A 23,933-nucleotide genomic window follows, 5' to 3' on the forward strand; every position below is an offset into this window, starting at 1 on the left:
GTCAGCATGGAAAGTGAGAAGATTGACCCCATATACCAAGTGTAGCCACCAGGAAAAAAACAAGCAGCTTGGTCTGCTTGAGACTGTTGTCCAGAGGGAGAGGCCATTGTGGTAATCCAAACGGACTCACACCCCAACTGAGGCTCTACACCACTTATCAGCATTGGAGAAGCATTGAGGACTCCTGGCCACTGACCCCATAGGAACAAATGTCAGGAAGTCAAGGATACTGGATGGTTGCCCCTGCAACACCACATGTGCTGTGCTCACCAGAGACAGCCACTGCAGTTTCAGCACCCATGAGGTGGGTGCTCTCGGAGACTCCTGTCAAACAAATCCTGTTGATACGGGTAAGAGTGATTAACAGGACAGACGGCCCAGGGAGATCTTGCATGCCATGAAGCACTTCAGCGCTGGAACACTTTTGACTTTAATTGTAGTCAGAGTGGGACGCCTGAGGCTCAGATGTCTAGTGGGGCTTAACCTGAATGTTGCCTATAGTGAATGGGGAGAGAGGCCTAGGACTTAAGAACCCGCCTATTGAAACACTAAGGGCCCGATGTATAGTTAGTCTAGATTGGGACTCACAATTTGCATTTTTTTGTGCGTTGTAAATGGCGAGTCGCAATCTGGAATGTACAAGAGTGTCAACCACACTGTTTGCAATTTCCAATGGGGTGAAAATGACATACCTATTCATAGGTAGGTCGCAATTTGCGACCCCATTGGGAATGGCCACACTCACAGGGATCGTGACCTGCTGGGGCAGCTTTTTATACAAAGCTTTTCTTAGAGGAAAACTGATGTATTTCAAACAAAAAAATGAAATGTTTTCTTTTCATTTTTTCAGAGTAGGCAGTGATCAGATGGACCATTACCTGCTCTTAAAAATTATTTTCACTTCCATTCACAAAGGGGAAGGGGTCCCATGGGTTACCATCAATTTAAATTGGTGGTAACTGCGATTGTTTGGCGACTGCAATTGCGATCACAAAACAATCACCTATGCCACTGTGACTCGCAATTAGAAGGGATGCCCTTGGAATGTTCCTTCCTAATTGCAAGTCACAATCCCTATTTTGCGAGTCGGTATTTGCATGCCGGCTCGCAAAATAGGGATTGTACATTGAAAAAGGCCATTTTGCATCGCAAAAGGTGAAAATCACCTTTTGAGACCGAACAATCGTATAGCACATCCGATTCTAGAGGTCTGACCTTGGGGGACCATGTGTATTATTTGTGAATGCTGTGTTTTACTTTGTGTTGGTATATAAATACTCTTTTTTTCATAAAAACAAGTGTTTGATTGGTCAGTCATTTATTGTTTCTATCGAACATATTTTGAAATGTGTGCCTGTGTTCACCTCCCTGTGTCTACATCTCCCTCAAGGACCCGAGAAAAAGCGAGGATCCGGCCGGCTAATCTTAAAACCCTCTGAGGAATTTAAAAAACAAGCCTGACATCCATTGGTGTCTATTGGCAAAACCACCGCCGGGACGAGAAAGTGAAGAATTATAGGTACCAGCCAGAACCTTTGCATCTAGCTCTTCTTCGGTGTTATTCAAAAAGAATTGCCAACCATTAAATTTAGCCAGTGTGGGGATACTGGGTATGTTCATTTCTTTTATTTTTGCTAACCCAAGGCAGGACGTCTGTTGTACAGTGTCATTTAAAAATATCATTTGTTCAGGAATCAGGCATGCCCTAAACAAGGCCTCCCTACCCTGTATTTGCCAATCCTGTGTCCCCCATACACTCTTTAACTCAATATTGTCCTTCCAGTGATCGTAACCTTCAATGGTGAGACGGAAAACAAAGGCATCTAAATATATTAGCTTGGTATTAGTTAGCAAAATTTTCCTAATTTTTGAACGAGGCAGTTTAAAAAAATATGACTCGTAATTTCTTGTTTTATGGCCAGTAAAGTAAGTGAATTTGTCCAAATAACTTTTAGGGCTCCCCACCGGTGGTGTTGAACAATGTTCCCATTGTGTGTAATTAAGAACAGGTCTGTGTCTAGTTGCACGATGCAGGTAGTAATGTCCCCAATTGTTGTAGCAGAACATTTCCCCACAATTCATTGTATTTACATGTACATCATCACTTTCAAATATTGAGTAGTCCTTCATTTCAGTTAAATATTATCAACTGTCTGCACATCCCAATCATCAGAAACAGCACTGGGTGTAATTACATCTCTCATTGAAATTTTGAATACATATGGAATTTGAATGACATCAGTAGGCCCGTATATTTCAAATGGAACTTTGTCCCATACAATCCCATCAGTAATGGGTACCGCTGAAATGTTCACCGGGGATAAGTCTCTGCGGACCTTGTGTGAGGAATGGTGTGGAGTCAAAACTTCATCAATTGGTGTTATAGTCACGCGTTCAGGGATGTAATGACCATTTATAAGCAAGAAAAATACAGTCACAAATCCAATAAAAAAAATAAAGAAATGAATGTCAAACAGAACCAAACATAGTTCCATGGATTTATCAAGTAGTTCTTTTTAAGCCATTGATAGAGCTTGCGCATCCTTGAATCATTATCAATCGTAGGAGTGGATGAGTCTGAAGAAAAGTCATCAATGTTGACAAAGTAGTCAGAGCCAGTCTCAGCAAAAACAGGAGCAAGTTCAGTACTTGTAGATGGGTTGACTTCTCGTGGGGGCTCGTGGTAAATTGTGCCATCAGTCTGCGTTGTATTGGTGTATAATACGGCCAATTCTTGGCTAGAAGTCATCGCGAATTGTTGACTGGAACCAGGAGTAGCTCATTTTCCGCCCTCCAAATGGTCGAGGAGGGACTGATGCCATTATTGGCCATCATAACATAGTCCAGAGTATCATTTGTTACTCTATTCTGAAGAGGAATGTCCTGTTGGGTTGTGAGAGGGTATCGGGAACACCCAAGGGACCTCTGGGTCTACTGTGCAGGATCGGCCACATGGTGTAATTTGACATTGTCAATCGAAACAAATCTGTTTCCTCGGGAACCTAGCAACGGCGGCAATATTACTGTTCTTGTCCTTGTATTCCCAAGACTGAGACTGGTGCTCTGTAGGATGGACCAAATTCTTTCTTCACAGCAATCTTTTCATGAACCAGATGCCCTGTTTTAGGAATCCAGCCAGTGGAAGTTGTTGGAATATCCCTTATCCCAAGGTGGCAGCAACGGTAGATGATTTTTTATCTCAAAATTGTTGAAGCTCCTGCAAGACAGTGAGACGTTCATTTATGTCAAAAGGTGTTTCTGCTGCCACCATACCAGAACCATCAAGATCTGGGACATACATGTATATCCCAAAGAGAACCTCATAGGGAGTTCGTCCCCCCAAGGACCGTCTTGGCAGATTATTCATTGCTCTCTGGACCCCATATAGGTGATGTAGTCAGCTGCGGCCAGAACCTAATACTTTAGCTAATAAGGGCTGCTTTAGATCACGATTCCGCCTCTCCATGACCAAATTTCCCTCGGGATAGATATGGTGATGAGTAATGTAGTTCAACACCCATCGTCCCCATGGTGTCCCTGAATGCCTTAGAGGCAAATGCAGGGCCCTGGTCCGAATGGAATGCTGCAACTGCATATGTACCGATAAAGATCAGCAAGTCTTTTATAACAGTCCAAGCGTCAGCCGACCGCTGCGCCCATACCCACAGGAATCTAGAACAAGAATCTACAGCGACCAAGATATATTTGTATGCACCATCAGGTTGAAGTGGACCGCAATGGTCCAGGTACACATATTGTAGTGGCCTGTTGGACACTAAGAGGGATGTCTGTGGTGGGCATTTGATGTTGGAGCCCTTAATTTTCTGGCAGATGTCACAACAGAGAACATATTGTTTTGTCCGTCTGCATAGACCAGGCCACCAGAAACGTTTCTGTAAGAGCATTATCGTGGCCGAAACACCAGCATGAGCAGAGGCGACACCCTCAAGCGCTGCTTTCACTAGAACTAACCTCTGGTCTTCGTTGTGGATCACCCGATCTCCAACCCCAGGAATTGTTGCTTGGCAACATTGTGTGCACTGATATGGTAAGAATAATTTGTAGGGTACCCTTTCGGGAGTGACTTGCCCTCAGCCGAAGCTTTTATGGCAGTCACAATTTCATCATCCAATCTCGTATGGGAACGAGTCACTGCAGCCACAGAAGCCGTAGCCACTGCAGATTTGGCTGCTTCATCAGCCAAAGTATTACCAATAATGTGTACTCCTACACGTTGGTGGCCCAATGTATGTTCTACATGGACACACAGTAGCCTCTCCTTAAGATCAGCCACCCTCCCCCACAGTATTCTGTGTTTTAGGGTGTTCCCTTTGGAATCTCTGAACCCGTTCAGTTATGAGTAAGATAATCATTGTAGGACTGAACGCAATAATATGAATCACAGACTATCAAAGTAAGTCTTCCTGTCTCAGTCTTCTCTAGCGCTAAAATCAAGGTTTTAAGTTCAGCCAACTGAGCTGTGCGGTACCGACTCGCAAATTGTGAATGCGACTCACAAATAGGAAGGGGTGTTCCCTTCCTATTTGCGACTCGCATCGCAATGCAGAATTGCTTTGTGACCGTGAATGCGGTCGCAAAGCAATTCGCAGTTACCACCAGTGTCACACTGGTGGTAACTCATTCGCAGAAGGGAAGGGGTCCCCATGGGACCCCTTCCCCTTTGTGAATGTTGCCCAGAAGGTTTTTTCAGAGCAGGCAGTGGTCCAATGGACCACTGCCTACTCTGAAAAAACGAAACCAAATGGTTTTGTTATTTTTTTTATTTTGCAACTCGTTTTCGGGCTGCAAAATAATTTTTTTTTAAACTGCTTTATTTAAAAAGCAGTCACAGACATGGACGTCTGCTGACTTCAGCAGGCCAACATCCCTGTGAGTGCAGGGACTCGCTATAGGGTCACAAAATGCGACCCACCTCATTAATATTTATGAGGTGGGTCTTTGCGACCCCATAGCAAGTCGCAGACGGTGTCTGAGACACCGTTCTGCATCCGCATTTGCGATTCGGAAATTGCGAGTCGCACAGACTCGCAATTTCCGAATCGCAAATGCGGAAGTTGCCACATCTGGCCCTTGGTCCTTTTATCAGTTCAAGCTCGAACAACCTACAGCTTAATTAGGTGTTCCCTATTCAGCTCAGGAGGATTTTTCCAAAGACCATGGACGTCTCTGTATAATGGTACTTAGGGTACCTGTCGTTTGTGAGATAGTGATATTCAGGGTATCCGTAAATTAGTGCCTAAACACCATCGTTGGTGGCGCCATGTCGTAGATTGGACTCTTGCCCTGGACAAGACTGCTGGTTTGGGGATGACAGTACTTATGTTTGTAGGTGACTATGCCTGTCCAACAACAAATCGCCACTATAGCCCCAACCCTTCCGGCTCACTAGCAGTATCTCACCAACAACCCGAACAGTCGAAGGTGATTTGTGGCAGCCATTACGCATGGACTCAGAAGTATGACATCTCAGGGAATGTCGTGGTTAAATGGAGATGACCCCTTTCTCACAGATATAGTATATCGCAACCAAAAACAGGCAATAACAAAGATGCAGTAATGTTTCAATATTTTTTATTCAACAAAACACGGTAAATCATATTGGCTGCAATGATCAGGTTAGTGAACAGTACAAGGGATAAAATTGAAAAGACGAGGGTCATGATTATGAAGACCCCCACCATCTTGTGATAGCATATGGAGACATGAAGCGTGTTATATGTCCGTGTACCCTATCATGATAGGCCTAACCTTCTACCTAGAGGAAAGCTGGGTATGTTAAACCTAATTTGCCAATGCCATGTCACTTACAGGAGCCCCCAACCCTGGTTACCTTGAATGAGGTCTCGAGCTCAGACTTCAGCAGAACATGAAGTCCAGGTCAGCATCAAGGTAATGTACAGCATCGATAACGGCAATGGTATCTGATCAGAATCCCTCTGATTATCTGCCTAAAGTGTGATGTATTTATACAGATCTACTTGGACCCCTGATGAAGGTTGTTCCAAAACAATAGATAACGCCTCATGCTTGAGACGGTAATTTCTAATGTGAGCCCATATGGTTTGTTTGTCTTTGTTGTATGAATTGACGCCTTAGCGATAACATTACTCTAAACAAAATAGGCCAACTATAAACACAGCAGCCATTTTAAAAGATTTAATTAAATAAATGGTCTAAGACAGAGCAAGCTAAGTAGGTTAAAAGTCACTAGGTGACAGGGGCACGATTCTGCATGCGAAAGCTAAGCTAACTCCTGTTATCCCATTGAAACAAACTAGGATTCACTACAATACTGGCCACAAACTGTGCACCCAACCGCAGGAGGCAGGGGTACCTGTTCAGTTGGCTCTTTGCTAACAAATTGTGGACTGAGCACGCTCATCAAAGTTCTACAAAGGGAATCTCATTTGTTGCAACCAAAAGGCTTCTTGGCAGCCTAAGAGAAAGCTATTTTTCATTATGGTTATTTCTGACCTGCCACATTAAGTGCATTAGAGCACTCACATTTATGCTGGGGATTTGTCAGAAATGAAACCAGTCTGATTTTTATGTATAAAAGAGGGGATCGCCACTGTTAGCCTATTGACCAGTTCCTTCACAACTTTAATGCCTATATTTAAAACTGATATCAGTCTGGAGCTGGCACAAATCTAGTGGAGCCTTTATCCAGTTTTGGTATAGGAGAGATGAATGCTTGGTTGAATTCAGTATGCAAGTATCCTTTAGACGTAGCTTCTATGAAGACCCTGCATAACAGCTGGACAACTTCAGCCTTAACTTCGGCCTTCGATCTTATAAGACTCAAAAGGAAAACTATCACCCTACGAGACGTGATATTATTCATTTTGTCTACGACTTTGAATAGGTCCTCCTCAAAATACTGCCTACAATGCAGTGCTGACCTCCAGATTTAGTCAGAATCACTAACTAATTGGGCAAATTCACTGAATATGTCTACCATAAGTTCAAATAAAACATTCTGATGGCTGATTCCAACTAGGACAGTCAGAATGATTTTTGTTGCCTAAGTGGGGAGGTGAGCAAATATCCTGCCTTTTCTCTAAATTCATAATTCTTCCTTTTAGTTGGTGCAGTGCATACTCCCCTTGAGTTGCAAAGAGCCTTTAGGTAATACTTTGCTTTGGTCTCTCAACATGGTGGGTGGGGGTATGGCACTATCATGAGGTCTCCAATCACCTACTCCAATTATTGTTCAGTTCTAATGGTTTGCAGTTTGCACATTGTGAAATCCCTCATTTTGACCCTATTATAAGCTGCCCATCAGCCCAATATGTCTGGATAAAAGTTACAGAGTCCTCACTCTCCATCAAGAACTCCGTAAGCATTGATTACAACCTCTTCTTATCATCAGGGATGTTATCCTAAAAACTAGTTATTTATCAATCTCTCACTCATTAAACACTGAGGCCCAGATGAAAGTACAGAAGAATTGGAGAAGGGTCAAAAATGTCACTTTCAAATAAGGTGCAAGACACCACAAATCGAAGGGAAGTAGCCAACATCAAAAATAAGACTATGGGGGTTATTACAACTTTGAAGGAAGTGGTAATCCGTCCCAAAAGTGATGGTAAAGTGACGGATATACCACCAGCCGTATTACGAGTCCATTATATCCTATGGAACTCGTAATACGGCTGGTGGTATATCCGTCACTTTTGGGACGGATTACCACCTCCTCCGAAGTTGTAATAACCCCCTATGTGTGTGCATGTTTGCACCACCATGTAGTAAAAGCCTATTCTCTTTCCATTACATTCAAAAGTCACCAAATGTTAGGCAATACATGATCTCATAATAAATAAGCCTTACGTCTTTACCTTAACTGATGGCCAGAATATCTAACCTGTCAATGACTTCCAAACACCTCCCAGGATCAATTGATCCTCGCTGACCTCCATAAGACTCTTAGACAGCATCAGAAAAGTGGGTAGTTTAGAGCCTGTTGAGGCATATAGCAAGTCAACCACCACACTACTGCCTTTCATAGAAAGATTTTCCAGCAGTTATGTTTAATTCGGATTAGACCACACCTTCAGTAAAGATTGAGGCAAAGAGGATCATGATCTTGGATGTAAATAAGGGCCTGTTAGACCTGAAAGCAATAGTGTGGTCTTCCCCTGACCTTTTGCCTTTTATCGCCTTATTTTTGCTGTATCTTTTTGTTGGCCTTGAAACTCTGAGAACTTTACCACTGCTGACCAGAGCTAAAGTGCACATGCTTCTCCCCTAAATATGGTAACATTGGTGTATACACAATTGGCACATTTAATTTACTTGCAAGTCTCTTGTAAAGTGGTATACTCTATATAGACCCTAGAAATGAAATGCTACTAGTGGGCCTGCAGCGCTGACTGCGCCACCCACTTAAGTAACTCTTTAAACATGTCTTAGGCCTGCCATTGCAGAGCCTGTGTGTGCAGTTTCACTGTCACTTCAACGTGGCATTTAAAACCCCTTGCAAAGCCTTAAAATCCCCTTTTATTACATTCAAGTCCTCCTTAAGGCAGGCCCTAGTTAACCCATAGGGGAGGGTGCCATGTAAGTAAAAGGCAGGACATGTCCTGGTAGCGAAGAAATCTCAAAGTCGTGTTTCACTACTGTGAGACCTACTTCTCTCATAGGCCAGTATTCATAATTCCCTAATATACTATTAAGCTGTAATTTCTGGTCAGAAATGAGTGGCTACATCATGTTTCATATCATTGGAACGGTAACGATAAATCCTTTTTACTGGTAACGTTGATTTTAACATTACTATTTTAAAAAATGCCACTTTTAGAAAGTGGGCATTTCTCTGCTCATATTGCTCGGTGTGCCTTGCAGCCTGTCTGTAACACACATCTGAGGTAGAGGACAGCTACACTTTGTGCATTCCCTCTAGTCAGCCACAAACACACAAAGGGTGGGTGTGACAAATAACTCATCTATATTAATCTGCATTCTGATGGGCCCTCCTCATTAGGAAGAGTGGTGGGGAGCTGATAATTACATCATCATGGGGAGTGCTTATTCCTACATGTAGGAAGTTGGCTCTGTATGCACTATTTCAAAGTAAAGAATAGTATGCACAGAGTCCAAGGGTTCCCCTTAGAGGTAAGATAGTGGCAAAAAGAGATAATACTAATGCTCTATTTTGTGGTAGTGTGGTTGAGCAATAGGCTTATCAAAGGAGTAGTGTTAAGCATTTGTTGTACATACACACAGGCAATAAATGAGGAACACACACTCAGAGACAATTCCAAGCCAATAGGTTTTTGTATAGAAAAATATATTTTCTTAGTTTATTTTAAGAACCACAGGTTCAAATTCTACATGTAATATCTAATTTGAAAGGTATTGCAGGTAAGTACTTTAGGAACTTTGAATAATCACAGTAGCATATATACTTTTCACATAAAACACAAATAGCTGTTTTAAAAGTGGACACTGCAATTTTCACAGTTCCTGGGGGAGGTAAAGTATTGTTAGTTCTTGCAGGTAAGTAAACCACCTACAGGGTTCAGATTGGGGTCCAAGGTAGCCCACCGTTGGGGGTTCAGAGCAACCCCAAAGTTACCACACCAGCAGCTCAGGGCCGGTCAGGTGCAGAGTTCAAAGTGGTGCCCAAAACGCATAGGCTTCAATGGAGAAGGGGGTGCCCCGGTTCCAGTATGCCAGCAGGTAAGTACCCGCGTCTTCGGAGGGCAGACCAGGGGGGTTTTGTAGGGCACCGGGGGGACACAAGTCAGCACAAAAAGTACACCCTCAGCAGCACGGGGGCGGCCGGGTGCAGTGTTCAAACACGCGTCGGGTTTGTAGTGATTTTCAATGGGAGACCAAGGGGCCTCTTCAGCGGTGCAGGCAGGCAAGGGGGGGCTCCTCGGGGTAGCCACCACCTGGGCAAGGGAGAGGGCCTCCTGGGGGTCACTCCTGCACTGGAGTTCCGATCCTTCAGGTCCTGGGGGCTGCGGGTGCAGGGTCTCCTTCAGGTGTCGGGATTTTAGAGTCAGGCAGTCGCGGACAGGGGGAGCCTCGGGATTCCCTCTGCAGGCGTCGCTGTGGGGGCTCAGGGGGGACAACTTTGGTTACTCACATTCTTGGAGTCGCCGGAGGGTCCTCCCTGTAGCGTTTCTCCACCAGTCGAGTCGGGGTCGCCGGGTGCAGTGTTGCAAGTCTCACGCTTCTTGCGGGGATTGCAGGGGTCTTTAAATCTGTTCCTCTGGAAACAAAGTTGCAGTCTTTGTTGAACAGGGCCGCTGTTCTCTGGAGTTTCTTGTTTCTTTTGAAGCAGGGCAGTCCTCTGAGGATTCAGAGGTCGCTGGTCCTGGGGAAAGCGTCGCTGGAGCAGGTTTCTTTAGAAGGCAGGAGACAGGCCGGTAGGACTGGGGCCAAAGCAGTTGGTGTCTTCTTTTCTTCTTCTGCAGGGGTCTTTCAGCTCAGCAGTCCTCTTCTTCTGGTAAGTTGCAGGAATCTAAATTCTTAGGTTCAGGGGAGTCCCTAAATACTAAATTTAAGGGCGTGTTTAGGTCTGGGGGGTTAGTAGCCAATGGCTACTAGCCCTGAGGGTGGGTACACCCTCTTTGTGCCTCCTCCCAAGGGGAGGGGGTCACATTCCTCTCCCTATTGGGGGGATCCTCCATCTACAAGATGGAGGATTTCTAAAAGTCAGAGTCACCTCAGCTCAGGACACCTTAGGGGCTGTCCTGACTGGCCAGTGACTCCTCCTTGTTTTTCTCATTATCTCTCCTGGACTTGCCGCCAAAAGTGGGGGCTGGGTCCAGGGGGCGGGCATCTCCACTAGCTGGAGTGTCCTGGGGCATTGTAACACGAAGCCTGAGCCTTTGAGGCTCACTGCTAGGTGTTACAGTTCCTGCAGGGGGGAGGTGTGAAGCACCTCCACCCAGAGCAGGCTTTTGTTTCTGTCCCCAGAGAGCACAAAGGCCCTCACCACATGGGGTCAGAAACTCATCTCTCAGCAGCAGGCTGGCACAGACCAGTCAGTCCTGCATTGAACAATTGGGTGAAATGCAGGGGGCATCTCTAAGATGCCCTCTGTGTGCATTTATTAATAAATCCAACACTGGCATCAGTGTGGGTTTATTATTCTGAGAAGTTTGGTACCAAACTTCCCAGTATTCAGTGTAGCCATTATGGAGCTGTGGAGTTCGTTTTTGACAGACTCCCAGCCCATATACTCTTATGGCTACCCTGCACTTACAATGTCTAAGGTTTTGCTTAGACACTGTAGGGGCATAGTGCTCATGCACATATGCCCTCACCTGTGGTATAGTGCACCCTGCCTTAGGCCTGCTAGAGGGGTGACTTACCTATGCCACAGGCAGTGTGAGGTTGGCATGGCACCCTGAGGGGAGTGCCATGTCGACTTGGTCATTTTCTCCCCACCAGCACACACAAGCTGGCAAGCAGTGTGTCTGGGCTGAGTGAGGGGTCCCTAGGGTGGCATAAGACATGCTGCAGCCCTTAGAGACCTTCCCTGGCATCAGGGCCCTTGGTACCAGGGGTACCAGTTACAAGGGACTTACCTGGGTGCCAGGGTTGTGCCAATTGTGGAGACAATGGTACATTTTAGGTGAAAGAACACTGGTGCTGGGGCCTGGTTAGCAGGGTCCCAGCACACTTCTCAGTCAAGTCAGCATCAGTATCAGGCAAAAAGTGGGGGGTAACTGCAACAGGGAGCCATTTCTTTTCACTACACAAAGGGCTGATTACCCTCTACCAGTTGTCTGTAGCCAGGGCTAGGAAGAAAATATCTCTGTGCTCTTCAAAGACCCTTCTTTGAAGTCACCCCCACTTCAAAGGCAAATTTGGGTATACGAACTGGGCCTCTGACCCTACCAGAACAGTACACCACTGGATTTGGGAAGAACTCTGTTGGAGTAAAGACTGCTGTGCTGTAAGGATTGTCATCAACTCCTCCATCTCCACAACAGCCTTCCTGGACAACTGGAAACACAAAGAAGACAGGCACCTCCTAAACAAATCCTCCACTGACCCCAGCTATCTCAAAACTTACCGCCGGATTTCCCTGCTTCCCTACCTGGCCAAAGGTCTCAAGAAAGCCATCAACCAACAACTCACCGATTGACAAGTGCTCGCTGGACAGTGCTTCAGGCAGAGATATAGGGCATGCCAAATGCTACGACTTGTAGCCCCTTGTTCTCGCCAGACGTTCACAGTCCATGTCCAGCAAGTGTAGCTGTACAGATATTAAATCACTGGGCAGGCTCAAATGTCAAATTCTGTTCTTACTGGGTATCATCAGAGGCCATTCTCAGCAAAGACTAAAGGCAGGTGGCAAAAAAAACTAAGTATATAATTATTAAAAAAACTAAAGTCGCTGTCAAAACATTTATAGTAAAGAATGGTTGAGTGATAAGATCACAGAATAACATTTTATTTCATTTAAAGTACGCTAGGTGTCAGTAGACAATCATTAGACTCAATTACGTTGTTTTCAGTGACAGCCTTTGGTCTATTCTTTGTGGCAATGCCCAACAGGCAATGGAAATAGGGCCAGTACACTCCAATTCCAGACAGAACCTACTAGGTATAGGCACAGCCATGCCAATTGTGCATTGTGGGCATCTCATTTACCTGGTACACCCAACTATGGTTAATTTATTGAGTAGCATGCCCCGTACCTAGCCCCTCTGCTTAAATTAGGTCCTACCTTCTGGGTACTCCTCATTAACCTGGCTTCGGACCATGCCCTGTACCTAATACTGCTTCTACAGGTTCAGCTCCTGGCAGGCAGTCAGGTGACTATCACATCCAAATTTGGATCCGAAGCCCAAAGAACCAAACTATGAACTATCGTTTTTTTACATTTTTATCAATATTTGCAGGGCAGGGTCACTAAACATACAAAGAATACAACCATGTTTGGTGCCAATTCATGTTACATTAACACTTCCCGAAAGTTAAAATGGGATTTTGAAATGGGAAAAAAATATTTTAATTCACCATTATGGTTCCATCCCTTGGCCAACCTGCTTGAACTTTTGAGGATTGAGTATAGGTGAACACATTTTTTTCAAAAGATTTGGAAACTTTTGTCAAATTAGGAAAATTCATTGGTGATTGAAAAAGGATTTTGTTTCTGGACCAGTGAATTGAACTATACTTTCAGTCATTGTTGACTCGCTCTATATATGTTCAAAATAATTCCTGCTTTGGAATAAGCACCGTTCGGCATTATGTATTTGTTGCTCAATCACATGGTCTCATCTGTTTGAGATTCAACCATGTGATGATGATGCCATTTTGGGCCAGATTTAATAATTTTTCATGCAACAAAGTGCAACAACCAAGGGCCATATGCATCATACTTTTTGCTAATCTGTCTGTTTGTGACCACAAAAAAGCATGGGTAAATATGCAACCCAAACTGTGATTCAGTAACAAGTTACTGAATCACAATTTAGGTTAGCGACCAAACAAATGTTGGGTCCTCACAAAAGAAAAGAAATAATCTTTACTTTTTAAATGTAATACTTTTTCCTTTAAGGGAAATGGGCTGCAATAATGACCGATTGCTTTATGTGAAAGCAATCACAGACATGGTGTTCTGCTGACCCTAGCAGGTCACCATCCCCATGATGGCTGCGATTTCTAGTGGGTCTCAATTTGCGACCTACCTCATTAATATTCATGAAGTAGGTTGACTCGTGACTCACTTTGCATCTGTAATTTGTGAACCGACTTAAAATTTAGTAAATGACCACACTGGTTGCAAGAACACTCACAGCAAATTGCGACTAGTATTTTGCTTCCAGTTGTATGCACATCTGGACCCAAATTTGATGCAATGTGTTGCACAAGTGGTAAAACACAGCACAGAGCCATGGCTACTAAATTGACCTTCTCTGAGTGACATAGCCTCGCACCATGATGCAGAGGTGAGTATGTGCTGTCTAGCACAGGATTTGAACTGAAAGCATACCCTTCCATACAAACTGCTATGCCTAAAAAAACTCAGAAGAATCCCAAGCCTTGAGTATGTGCTCGGCATTGAGTACACAATAAAAGCATGGGTTTGAGAGATCAACACATTTCCTCTTGTTTTTTTTAAATAAAACCCAGTCTGGCCATTTTAGTAGATTGGGCTTTGCATCAAAACCCATGTGTGTATGTGTGAATCTGTCGTAGAAATGCTTCCTTGATGAAAGGCAATACAAAGCAGTGTAAAGGTGTGTTTGTGCTAAGAAAAGGGCTCCTTTCCAGCACAAAACACCATGGGCCATATTTATCAAAGAACCGTGGTGCAAGAGCAGCGCACCTCTTGCAGAAGGATTATCAAGCCAGGTAAGGCCACATTGGGTGTCCTTGCCTGGCTTGATAAATCTAGAGAAATGCAACATAGTGCAAATCACTATGATGTGTAACTCTGCCCAGGGAAGGCACTACAAGGGTGGAGCGTGGGTTTTCCCATGCATTCATGCATGGATTTCTGGTGCATTCCCATATTTACAATTTCTAGTAAACCTGGGAATGCATCAAAGACCTACGCCTCCCCAGGGGAGGCGTAACGTGGAGAAATATCTCTATTTCTTCTTGTTACTTCCTCATCTAATATGTGCTGCATTATCACACACAGAAAGAGGAATATGCCTCAGGGGATTGTTTTTGTGCAAGAAGGTGTCCCTTCCTGCCCCAAAACAATCCCGCTTACAACGCAGGCCCTCTTGCACAATGGTGCAGGGACCAGGAAATTACAGGAATGCACCATACAATATTAAGTATTGTGCATGCCTGCCCTTTCCCTATCACGCACAGCAACGTAATTTGATATATTGATAAATATGCCTGCATTAGCTTTGCAAGACTTTGTGTCACCTTGCACCAGCACAAAGCCTTAGTAAATCTGGGCACTTGTATTGTACTCAGAGATTAGATAACCTAGGACAAGCTAGAATCACATAATTTTACCATGCAGTGGCATAGCTAATAGGTCTCGCTTTTGGGACCTTATGAGTATTTAGCCATGCAGCACATTATTCTGGGTGCCACAACATCTACTGTTACTTCACGTGACACTGGTGAACGGTCACACACATCGAACAACCCACGCACTGGCAAAGCCAATTGGTCTAGGCAATCCGAGAGCTATTGGCATTATCAATGTTAATTTTTTGTTGTTGTGTGTTATGAAGTCGAGTGGATGTGTGTCGGGTGGAGTGGAATTCTGTGGGTTGCATTGGAATTGTTTGTTGTGGAATTGTGTGGCTTGGAATTGTGTAGTGTTGAGTGGAATTATGTAGATAGTAGTTATGTGGTATTGAGCATTCTGGAATTATGTGGAGTGGGATTGTACGACATGAAGTGTAATTATGCATAGTGGAATTCTGTGTTGTGTATCGGACATATGTGGTGTGGAGTGAAATTGTGTTGTGGAATTAAGTAGTTTTGGGTGGAAATATGTGGTGTGGAATGCAATTGTGTAGAGTTGAGTTGTGTAGTGGGGAACTATATGGCGTACAGTGAAATTATGCAAGTGGAATTTGGTGGAATGGTGTGGAGTGTATTTATGTGAATTGTTATTACGTGGCATTGAGTGTATTTATGCAACAGAATAATCATTCAACCACCGATCCCTTTTATGATTTGGAAGATGGCTTTGGTAGTATCCAGAGGTGCTTTGGTCTCTTCAAAGAGGCTAGATACTTTGATGCTCCTTCGATATGACGGTTTTTATAAGCAGCCCTAGCTTCCTTAAGTGCAAACGTTTTTGCATCAATGCAGTCTTTCTAGCAAGCCTGTTGCAATTTTCTGACACTTCTCTAAATAATGTCAAGCAGGTCATCCAAGTTTTTGTTGCTTTTCTGTGTCTTCTAAGAATTGCTTTTGAGGTTGGAAGTAGGGGATGGTGTCTGTTGGAGCGAGTAAACTCAGGCATTTAGATACCTGGAAAAAATGGAAAACGGCCCACTCAGCTCGAACAGAAGTCCTACCCAAAGAGAACTATTAAGATACCAGTAAAATATTGTAAGAAGTCAACCAAAGTGCAACAAATGGTCAAAGCCCCGAGGGTACTGTTATAACCAATAAAACACTATAAAGAGAACCAGGGCTCTAAGACGTGTGAGCTTTGCCGCTTGGCATAACCTGAGATAAGTGAATAGGCGAGGGGATGGGGCTGCTCACTATTGCTCGTGTGGGGGTGGGAGTGGAATGGTGGCCCAGCATGCACCCACTGAGATCACAGGGAAGCCCAGCCATCTCTGCGTCTGAAACTTCAAGGGGGAAGGGAGACTGGAGCAGGAGGGCTGCCGTCTGGAATTAAATTGGCCGATTGTGGCTATTGCCGAAAAGGAAGATGTGCCATGGATATTAGAATTTTTCGAAGAGGCATATGCTTTGTGAAACCGTATGTAAGCAGCTATATGCGACAATAAATAAACTACTTAAAGCAAACTTCAGTATTTGAAGGGCATATTTCTGACTGTTAAATTTACTAATTTAAAAAATAATCACAGCATGTTTATTTTGCTATCTAGACAATTACACAATAACAAATACCTCATGTTTGCACCGATTTCGCAATTAATGCTTGCGAAGAAAGTGACCACAGCTCCCAGAAATACAAGATAATTAAACTATTTAACAAACCAACAGGTATGGCTCATATCAAGTTCAATATTAATTCAAAGAAAGACAAGCACAGCATTACGGTCAGGACCTATAACCAAGTATTCTCAGAGATATAATGATAAATGATACACATATTAAAGCTCCACCATAGGAAAAAACAAACTTTTAATAATTGGGAAATGAAGCAAAATAGTATATAATGTACTGTTTGAAACATGTGGAGAGACTATTTGAATTAATCTGCTCAGAACTTCCTTAAAAAAAACTCATCCTGGTTTCAACGTAATACGTCAGAGAAGCTCGGCTACACATATCCGTGCCCTTTGCAAAAATAGCAATCAAGTTAAGAAGATTTATCATTAAACTGGGCATTAAAATTGCAGAGCAATATGTATTCAATAACAAAAAAATGGAAATGAAATTATCTCACTCTGCGAGACCTGAATGCTGGCTCAGCAATCACATCAAGATAATCCTGCATATTAAAAACTAGCACGGCAAGAGATTTTAATCGGAAATAATAGCGGCAAACTGTACGTAGTAGAACGTATGTGAACCAAGTATTTCACTGATATTTTAAAGCACTCAGTGGACTGCCCCACACGTCCGAGGCGCAACGTGATAACGCAATAACGTGATAATAACGATAATAATGTGATAACGTGATAACGCAAGCGTGGTAACGTGACAGAAAAGACATGCTGCTATTCTAGACAGCTGTGGGTCTTAAATCTTCTGTTGCTCAAACATTTATGTTAATTCACTCATCTCACACTCAAAACACCATTACCAATCAACGTTCTTGCACACAAGAATTCAAGCACCATTGTACTGTGTTGCTAGATCATATGGCAGCAGGCTTGCAAAAGATGGCTAACATCCCGGGTAATTACACAAAAAAAGACTTAGGAAAGAAAGCTAAGCCTTAACTTTTGGTAAAACAAAATATAACGTGGGCAATTGTGTCCAGGAAATACTATTCTGCTTCCTCAGCTAATCCTCCAAGCAACCAGGGATCACACAGTACTCCTCTAAGACCCTTCAACGTTTGCACAGCCCCAGACGAAATCCTTCTTCATACACAGACTCATCTCTACAGTGCACAACAAACACTGATCTCCAAAAGCAATAATAAACCTCACTTCAAGAATGTTCACCCGGTATCCCATACAGACAGTTCTCCAAGTCACTTTTCATATTTAGCATTACTGCTTTACACACCAGCTCCCTGAAATGGAATCCACTGTGAACACATTTGGCCATTAATGTGTGAACCATAAATACAAAAAATAGAAAGTCAGATGGGCCTACCCAGGCAGCGAGTGGGATCGACAAGAGGGTGTACCTGCACTCAAAAAGCAGCTGAACTCCCCTGTTGCAGCAGATTCGACTGGAGCACAACAGATGGTCGTTTCTGACTAAAGCAAAAGGAAATTATAAGAGTGTGCCTTAAAGTCACGAAGATTGTTAAAGGGGCAGCCTTGCACGGGCCCATCAATCCATGGGGAGCTGTCTCTTCACACATGATGAATAAAAGTGAAGGCTGTAGGGGCAAGTTTCCACCTCTCTTTAATGAGAGCCGTCACTGAGCTGCAGAGCACCCTTGTTGCAGCAGCTCCACTCGGAGCACAACAGCTGGTCTTGAGGCGGTGGGACAAAGAACGCTGCAATAAAATTCAAGCAGCTACGTCCTGGAGCACCCAGTGTAACACGAGCAAGAAAGGAAAAATAAAGTAGTCCCTGAAACCAAAAGATAAAGATCCATGGCGTAAATATACTGTACTTAGTCCTTGCTCCGTGAGACAATTGAAGGAGAAAGAGGAAGGGCAAAGAGGCAGGACTAACCATTAGCAAGCAGGAATTTTTAAAGGACACTGAAACAATCAAATGAAATAGCTTTAAGCCCACAAGAGAAGTATACTAAAGTAGACAAGAGGTCATACGCTTACACTTGCCCTAACAAAACTGTATGAGAATAAGTGGGAATACTCTTCCACCATTATGTACACAGTGCAAGTCATTTGTATGCCATGATGATTTACAGATCACAAATATTTCAGGCTTTCTTTGATCAAACATTTACAACAAAAAGAAATGCACAAAGCAGCAATTGTTTATTCTTGTTACCTTTAAGTGCAGCACCTCCAGTTTACAATGATCATGTTCTCTTTATCATTTGTCTCAAGAAGATTTCATTACTGTTGTCTCCCAATCTGTGTGTCATTCCCACATAGATTGCTTTGGTTACCTCACGTTTCTAAAGAGCTTCTCACAAGTTGTCTCAATCTCTTGCTGTATTGGTTGTTAGAGGGAAGTGTTCTGCTTTGCAGGGTAAGCTTGTATTGGTATGTAGGGACACACTTTGTTAAGGTGTGCATGTGCCTTAAGATGTTTTCTACACTCTCGGGACAGTGTGCAGGTATTCACTAGCCTAGAGCAAATCTGTGCATCTGGACCAGCACTGCCTAGCAATACAGCATGAATCTCCTGGGCGGTATTAGACAGGAAGACTGCATTCGGGGACTAGGACCCTATTTAAATCTTTCCAATAGAATCTCATTTCTCTGGCACACATCCTACTTCGCCCTGGTGTGCGCTTCTTTGTCCTGGCACACGTTCTGTAATGAGATCTTATAGCAGAGTAAAGGTGGAGGCGTGGCCTAACACCGATGGCAGCACAATGAGGAGATCCCAATCCTAGAGCCTCTTTCCGTCAGAATCCTTCACAGCAGCCTGAAGCAGATGAGATGGGGTGCAGCAGATGCTGGTGCTGACTGAGTGGAGTGCTCGGTCAGCGAGGCTGAGTGGTGGCGGGAGCCCCAGTTCGTCCCAGTGGAGCGAGTTGGGCAGCGGCCTTTAGGACATAATATGGCGGCTGCTACTGCGGTGGTGGCTCTTGAGGCTGTGTGAAGGAGCTTTGCTTGGCTGGGGCCACGGGGGAGCCTCTGATGCTCAGCCCAGGGTGGCGTAGCCTGGTGCGGGCGAAAACAGAGACAGCCGGCCAAACATACATGCGTACTGTACACTCCCTTCATCGTCATCATCCCCAATGTCCAGCCCCTTTAACAAACGAAACGATAATTAATATGGTTTATTATCATTTTGTTTATTAAAAGATTTGCAGCGGCTGCTGCTGGTGGGGGGGGTGATGCTCCTCTGCCCTGATGAGCCGTTCCTGCATAACTAGCTAAAACAGGAAAATTGTACACAACTTAATAGGAATTAACAGGTGTTATATGACATTCCTTTTGTAAGGTCTAGCATCAGATTTTCATTACCTTTCTTGCTTCTTATTGTTTACTCATTTAAACCAAGTTGAAGAGACGGTTTCGTGATACTGTTAAAACACAAAAAAGTCTAGCGCTGTCAAACTATCAGATGAGTTTCTATATTTGCCAGTCAAGTAGTTGGTTAGATTTACTGGCAATGTTTATTCGGGTGGTAGCCCTATTTTGGTGTGTTGTCTGCTTTTTTTGTATTCAAGTAGCACATTGATACACTCACCATCAATCGGACAGAAGCCCCACCTCCTATCGACGTTGTAGTGTGCTGATGTAGAACACCAGAGCAGCCCAGTCTCTCCTCCTTCTTTGGTACATTCAGGGTACCAGACATTGTTGAATTTAAATGGAAAAACACAAGGTGCGCCAAGGCCATTTCCATAGAAAGAGTACGTTTCTGTCAAGAAAGAAAATGTAAAGTCAACGTATTTGTGATTTGGGTGGCATTAGATTTTTAATTTGTCAGTTTGAGGTAAAACATATGTATTTGCAAAATGCACAGACAGCGAGCTGCAGCGAGACGATCTATTCAATGTGTAGGGGTTACATGCATAGGAACGCAGGTGCAAACTTCAAGGTATCAATTTTAGATTCGACATTGGTTTCAAGCGCCCAGCCTCGACAGAGACATAGGTGTTCTAGTGAACCCTCCTTTCCGGCGGAAACAAGCCAATAACGGATGGACAGGTGATGTGTGGACACTGGTGACACGGGTATCATTTAGTGGTTTTTCAGACCTTCTTGGGACTTCTCCAGACCTAAGCCCACCTCCCTCTTTGCAACACTTATTCACGTCTTCAGATCAAACCTCCTTTAGAAAAAGGCGGCTTGTTTGTTCAGCTGCTTGCCGAGTGTGCTTACAATCTGGGTCAAACAACAATAATAACACTCATTTTAAGTTCCTCGGAATTTTTTAAAAAAAGAAGCACAGGCATGTAATTAACAGACCCAATTTCCCCCTTTAATGTAAGTGTTTGTGATATGAACATGTTTATACGGAGTCTTGTTCTAATAACCAGTACTAAAATAGAATGGATGACTGAACTGAATAAATTAATGAATGAACGGATGGATGGATGCATGAATGAATGAATGAATGGATGGATGGATGGGTTGGTTGAGGACTTTTTAAGCATGACCCAGCTCTGGAAACTAAATGCTCGTGAAAGCTTAAGGTGTTATATTTAAAAAGGTGCATTTAAGAGATATGTTTTCAAGCCCTTCGAAATGTGTGGTGCTTTATCACGACTCTCAGAAGCAAAGGGAAAGTTCTCGAAATCTCAGGGCTAAGACGGAAAAAGGCAGCGCCACCACGAAAAGCTGAGACGCTCTTAAGAGCGCTCAGCAGATGTCGGGAACTGATCTGAGACTGGTGCTAAGATGACGAGAAGGTCAATATTTCTAAAAGTGAGTCATCAACCTTAAGAAGAAGAACGGTTGACAGACTGAAAAACATTTGCAAATGATCCTGTTATGTAGGGCTATCCGAGGACAGGGATAGACTGAGACAGAACATAGGCCCAAATAGCTAATTAAAGAGCTAAAAAAGTGTTCCAAATTTGCAAATCAGGGCAGTTTTGAAGTTGTAAATATACGATGTATAGGATTTTGCAAGTTATGGGAGAGTACATGCATGTGTGCTTGCTGCAGGCAATGTTTGTTGTGGTAATAGCAGGGAAAGCAACTTTAATAAAACGGTCAAACAGCCCACAGACCATAAAATAGGACCATTACCAGCCACAAAAACCAGCCCAAGCATGATCTAACAGGCCAGCCTTCCTGGTAATGCCAGATTGTGCTATAAGTCAGTCCGACCCTGCACAGCCTTCCTAGTAGTGCAAGATTGTGCTACCCCACTCCCTGCAAGCAGCAGCAGCTCAAACCCTTTAATACAAAAGGATAATAAACTTTGTTTATTATCCTTTTGTATTTAAAGGGGCGGAGTCACGGACTGTGATGAGCACTGAGGGGAGTGCACTGTGCACTCCTCTCAGAGCGCATGTGTGTTTGGCCAGCCGACTTGGGCCGGCCAAACATATGTGCACAGTGTGCTCTATCCAGCCTGACACTGTGTTTCTGGGCTGGATAGAGCAGGCACAGGCTCCCAGTCTGTCTGGGAGCGCCCTGGCTGGGCACTGCCAGCCAATCCTAACGCTGCTCTAAGCAGCGTCAGAATTTCCTGCAGGGCAGCCTGGGAGCTTGTTCCTGCAGTCCACAGCGGAGGAGTGGAGCAGCGCGGCACGGAATTAAGGTAAGGTTTTTTTATATTTATTATTTTATTTTGTTTCTCCTCCCTCTCCCCTGTCACGTGCTGCGCCACCCCTTTTCCCTGCCACAAACCGCCACTAAAGTCAGTCCGACCCTGCCCGAAGAAGGCAAAATGAGGGAGGGGTTATGTGAGCAGAAGATGGAAACCTAGACAAAGCATAATTGACAAATTTTGGAGGGGCTTTTGGTTGATTTGATGACCCTCGATCAATTGTGAAGGAATTCATTAAAAGGCAGAAGGAAGAGGGCTATAAGCTAAATGGGGAGACCACACACCCCTTTTCCCTACCACAGAAAGAACCTCCTTGCAGGCTAAGATTAGGAAGGAAGAAGACAACCATACTGACTTAAAGAACATGAAATACCTAATCCAAGATGAACTGGACAGGGTGTCAGTAGCAGAGGTGATGGATAACTAAAATAATGTACTTGATTGGCAAACCAATTAGGATATATTTGGGCTTACTTCTAGGGTACTACATGGCTCCTCCTTTAGCCTTACATTATTTAATATCTACATGGCCCCCTTAGCTAAACTCTTCAGTCCTATCATATGCCAATAAGACACAGCTGCTCCTCACTTTTGACCCTTCCTCTACAGGCATGAATACAAGCTTTAATGCTTCGCAATTGAGTGTTTTATTTTATGTGTGTGAGAGCCACGTGCAGTGCAATACAGAAAAACAGAGATTCTCCTGTTGGGCGAGTAAGAGAGCACTGGTTAAGTACTTGCTGGAGGGAGGGACTCGTACCCACCCTCCCCCCAGCTTTTTTCTCAGTCACCAAAAATCTGGAAGTCAGGCTTGATGACAAATTCTCTCTTCAACCTCAGATTTTGTCCGTGACCAGGACCTGGTTTGCCTTGCTCCATGCAATCAGAAAGTTCCTTGACCACCTTTCTCAGGCAGCTTGTAGTATGGTTGTCCTTGCTGTAATGCTTTCTAAACTGGACTACGTTAAAGTGATATACCTGGGCATGTCAGAGATAAGGATTAGGAAGCTCCAACTGGAACAGAATGATGCTACCTGCCTTATCTTGGGCATTCTCAAGAGGGCGTCTATTTGTCATCATTTGCGTGATCTGCACTGGTTCCCTAACAAGAAAGGGATTCTTTTCAATGCTCTTAACCTCACTTATCTGGCCTTTTACAAGTGCGGTCCGCTGTACTTGATCAATAGCATTGTACCTTATTATACGTCTAGAGCGCTCCAATCTGCCTTGTCTTTGCTTGCTATAGTACCAAAATTGAATCACATTAGGAACGGTTCTTGCTAATAATAAATGGAATCAGCTTCTGCTTTACCTTCGAGCTATTCCCATGAACCTAGATTTAGAAGTCCATATAGGTGATTGTCTGTGAGCTGGAGAACACAACACTAGTAAGATGAAAAGTCACATACACAAAATAAGAGCAGGCAGCAAAGAGAAATACATCAAACATGTAAGGAATATCAGAATAACACATGTTATGAAAACTGCAAAATCTCTCCAGCAGATCTCCAGTGTCTATAAAATTCCGCCCAGCTGCTGTTCCTAACTACGTCCCTTGTTCTTTCAATGAAGGCTGTATGGTTTCTATGCCTAATCCCTTGATTAGCGCTGTAATGAAACCAATTTCTGAGAAGCAAAAATCGAGTGGTCCATAATGCTATAAAATGAGTTCTTGATGAATCCTATATTGAAGAATAAAGATACAGGCCAAAATAATTTTGCCCCAGCTACATGAGATGGCCTAGACTACTAATAGTCTA

At 43.8% G+C, this 23,933-nt stretch overlaps 1 protein-coding gene across 1 annotated transcript in view; it reads right to left on the reverse strand.

Moving 5' to 3' along the window:
• The window catches only part of PLA2R1 (phospholipase A2 receptor 1), a 1,061,792-nt gene that overhangs the window by 931,207 nt on the left and 106,652 nt on the right, over positions 1–23,933 (reverse strand). The window contains exon 3 of the mRNA XM_069224206.1: positions 20,137–20,310. Coding sequence (XP_069080307.1) covers positions 20,137–20,310 — 174 coding nt within the window. The remainder of the gene's footprint in view (positions 1–20,136; positions 20,311–23,933) is intronic.

The sequence above is a fragment of the Pleurodeles waltl genome, chromosome 3_1, assembly GCF_031143425.1.
Source record: "Pleurodeles waltl isolate 20211129_DDA chromosome 3_1, aPleWal1.hap1.20221129, whole genome shotgun sequence".
Lineage (NCBI taxonomy): Eukaryota > Metazoa > Chordata > Amphibia > Caudata > Salamandridae > Pleurodeles > Pleurodeles waltl.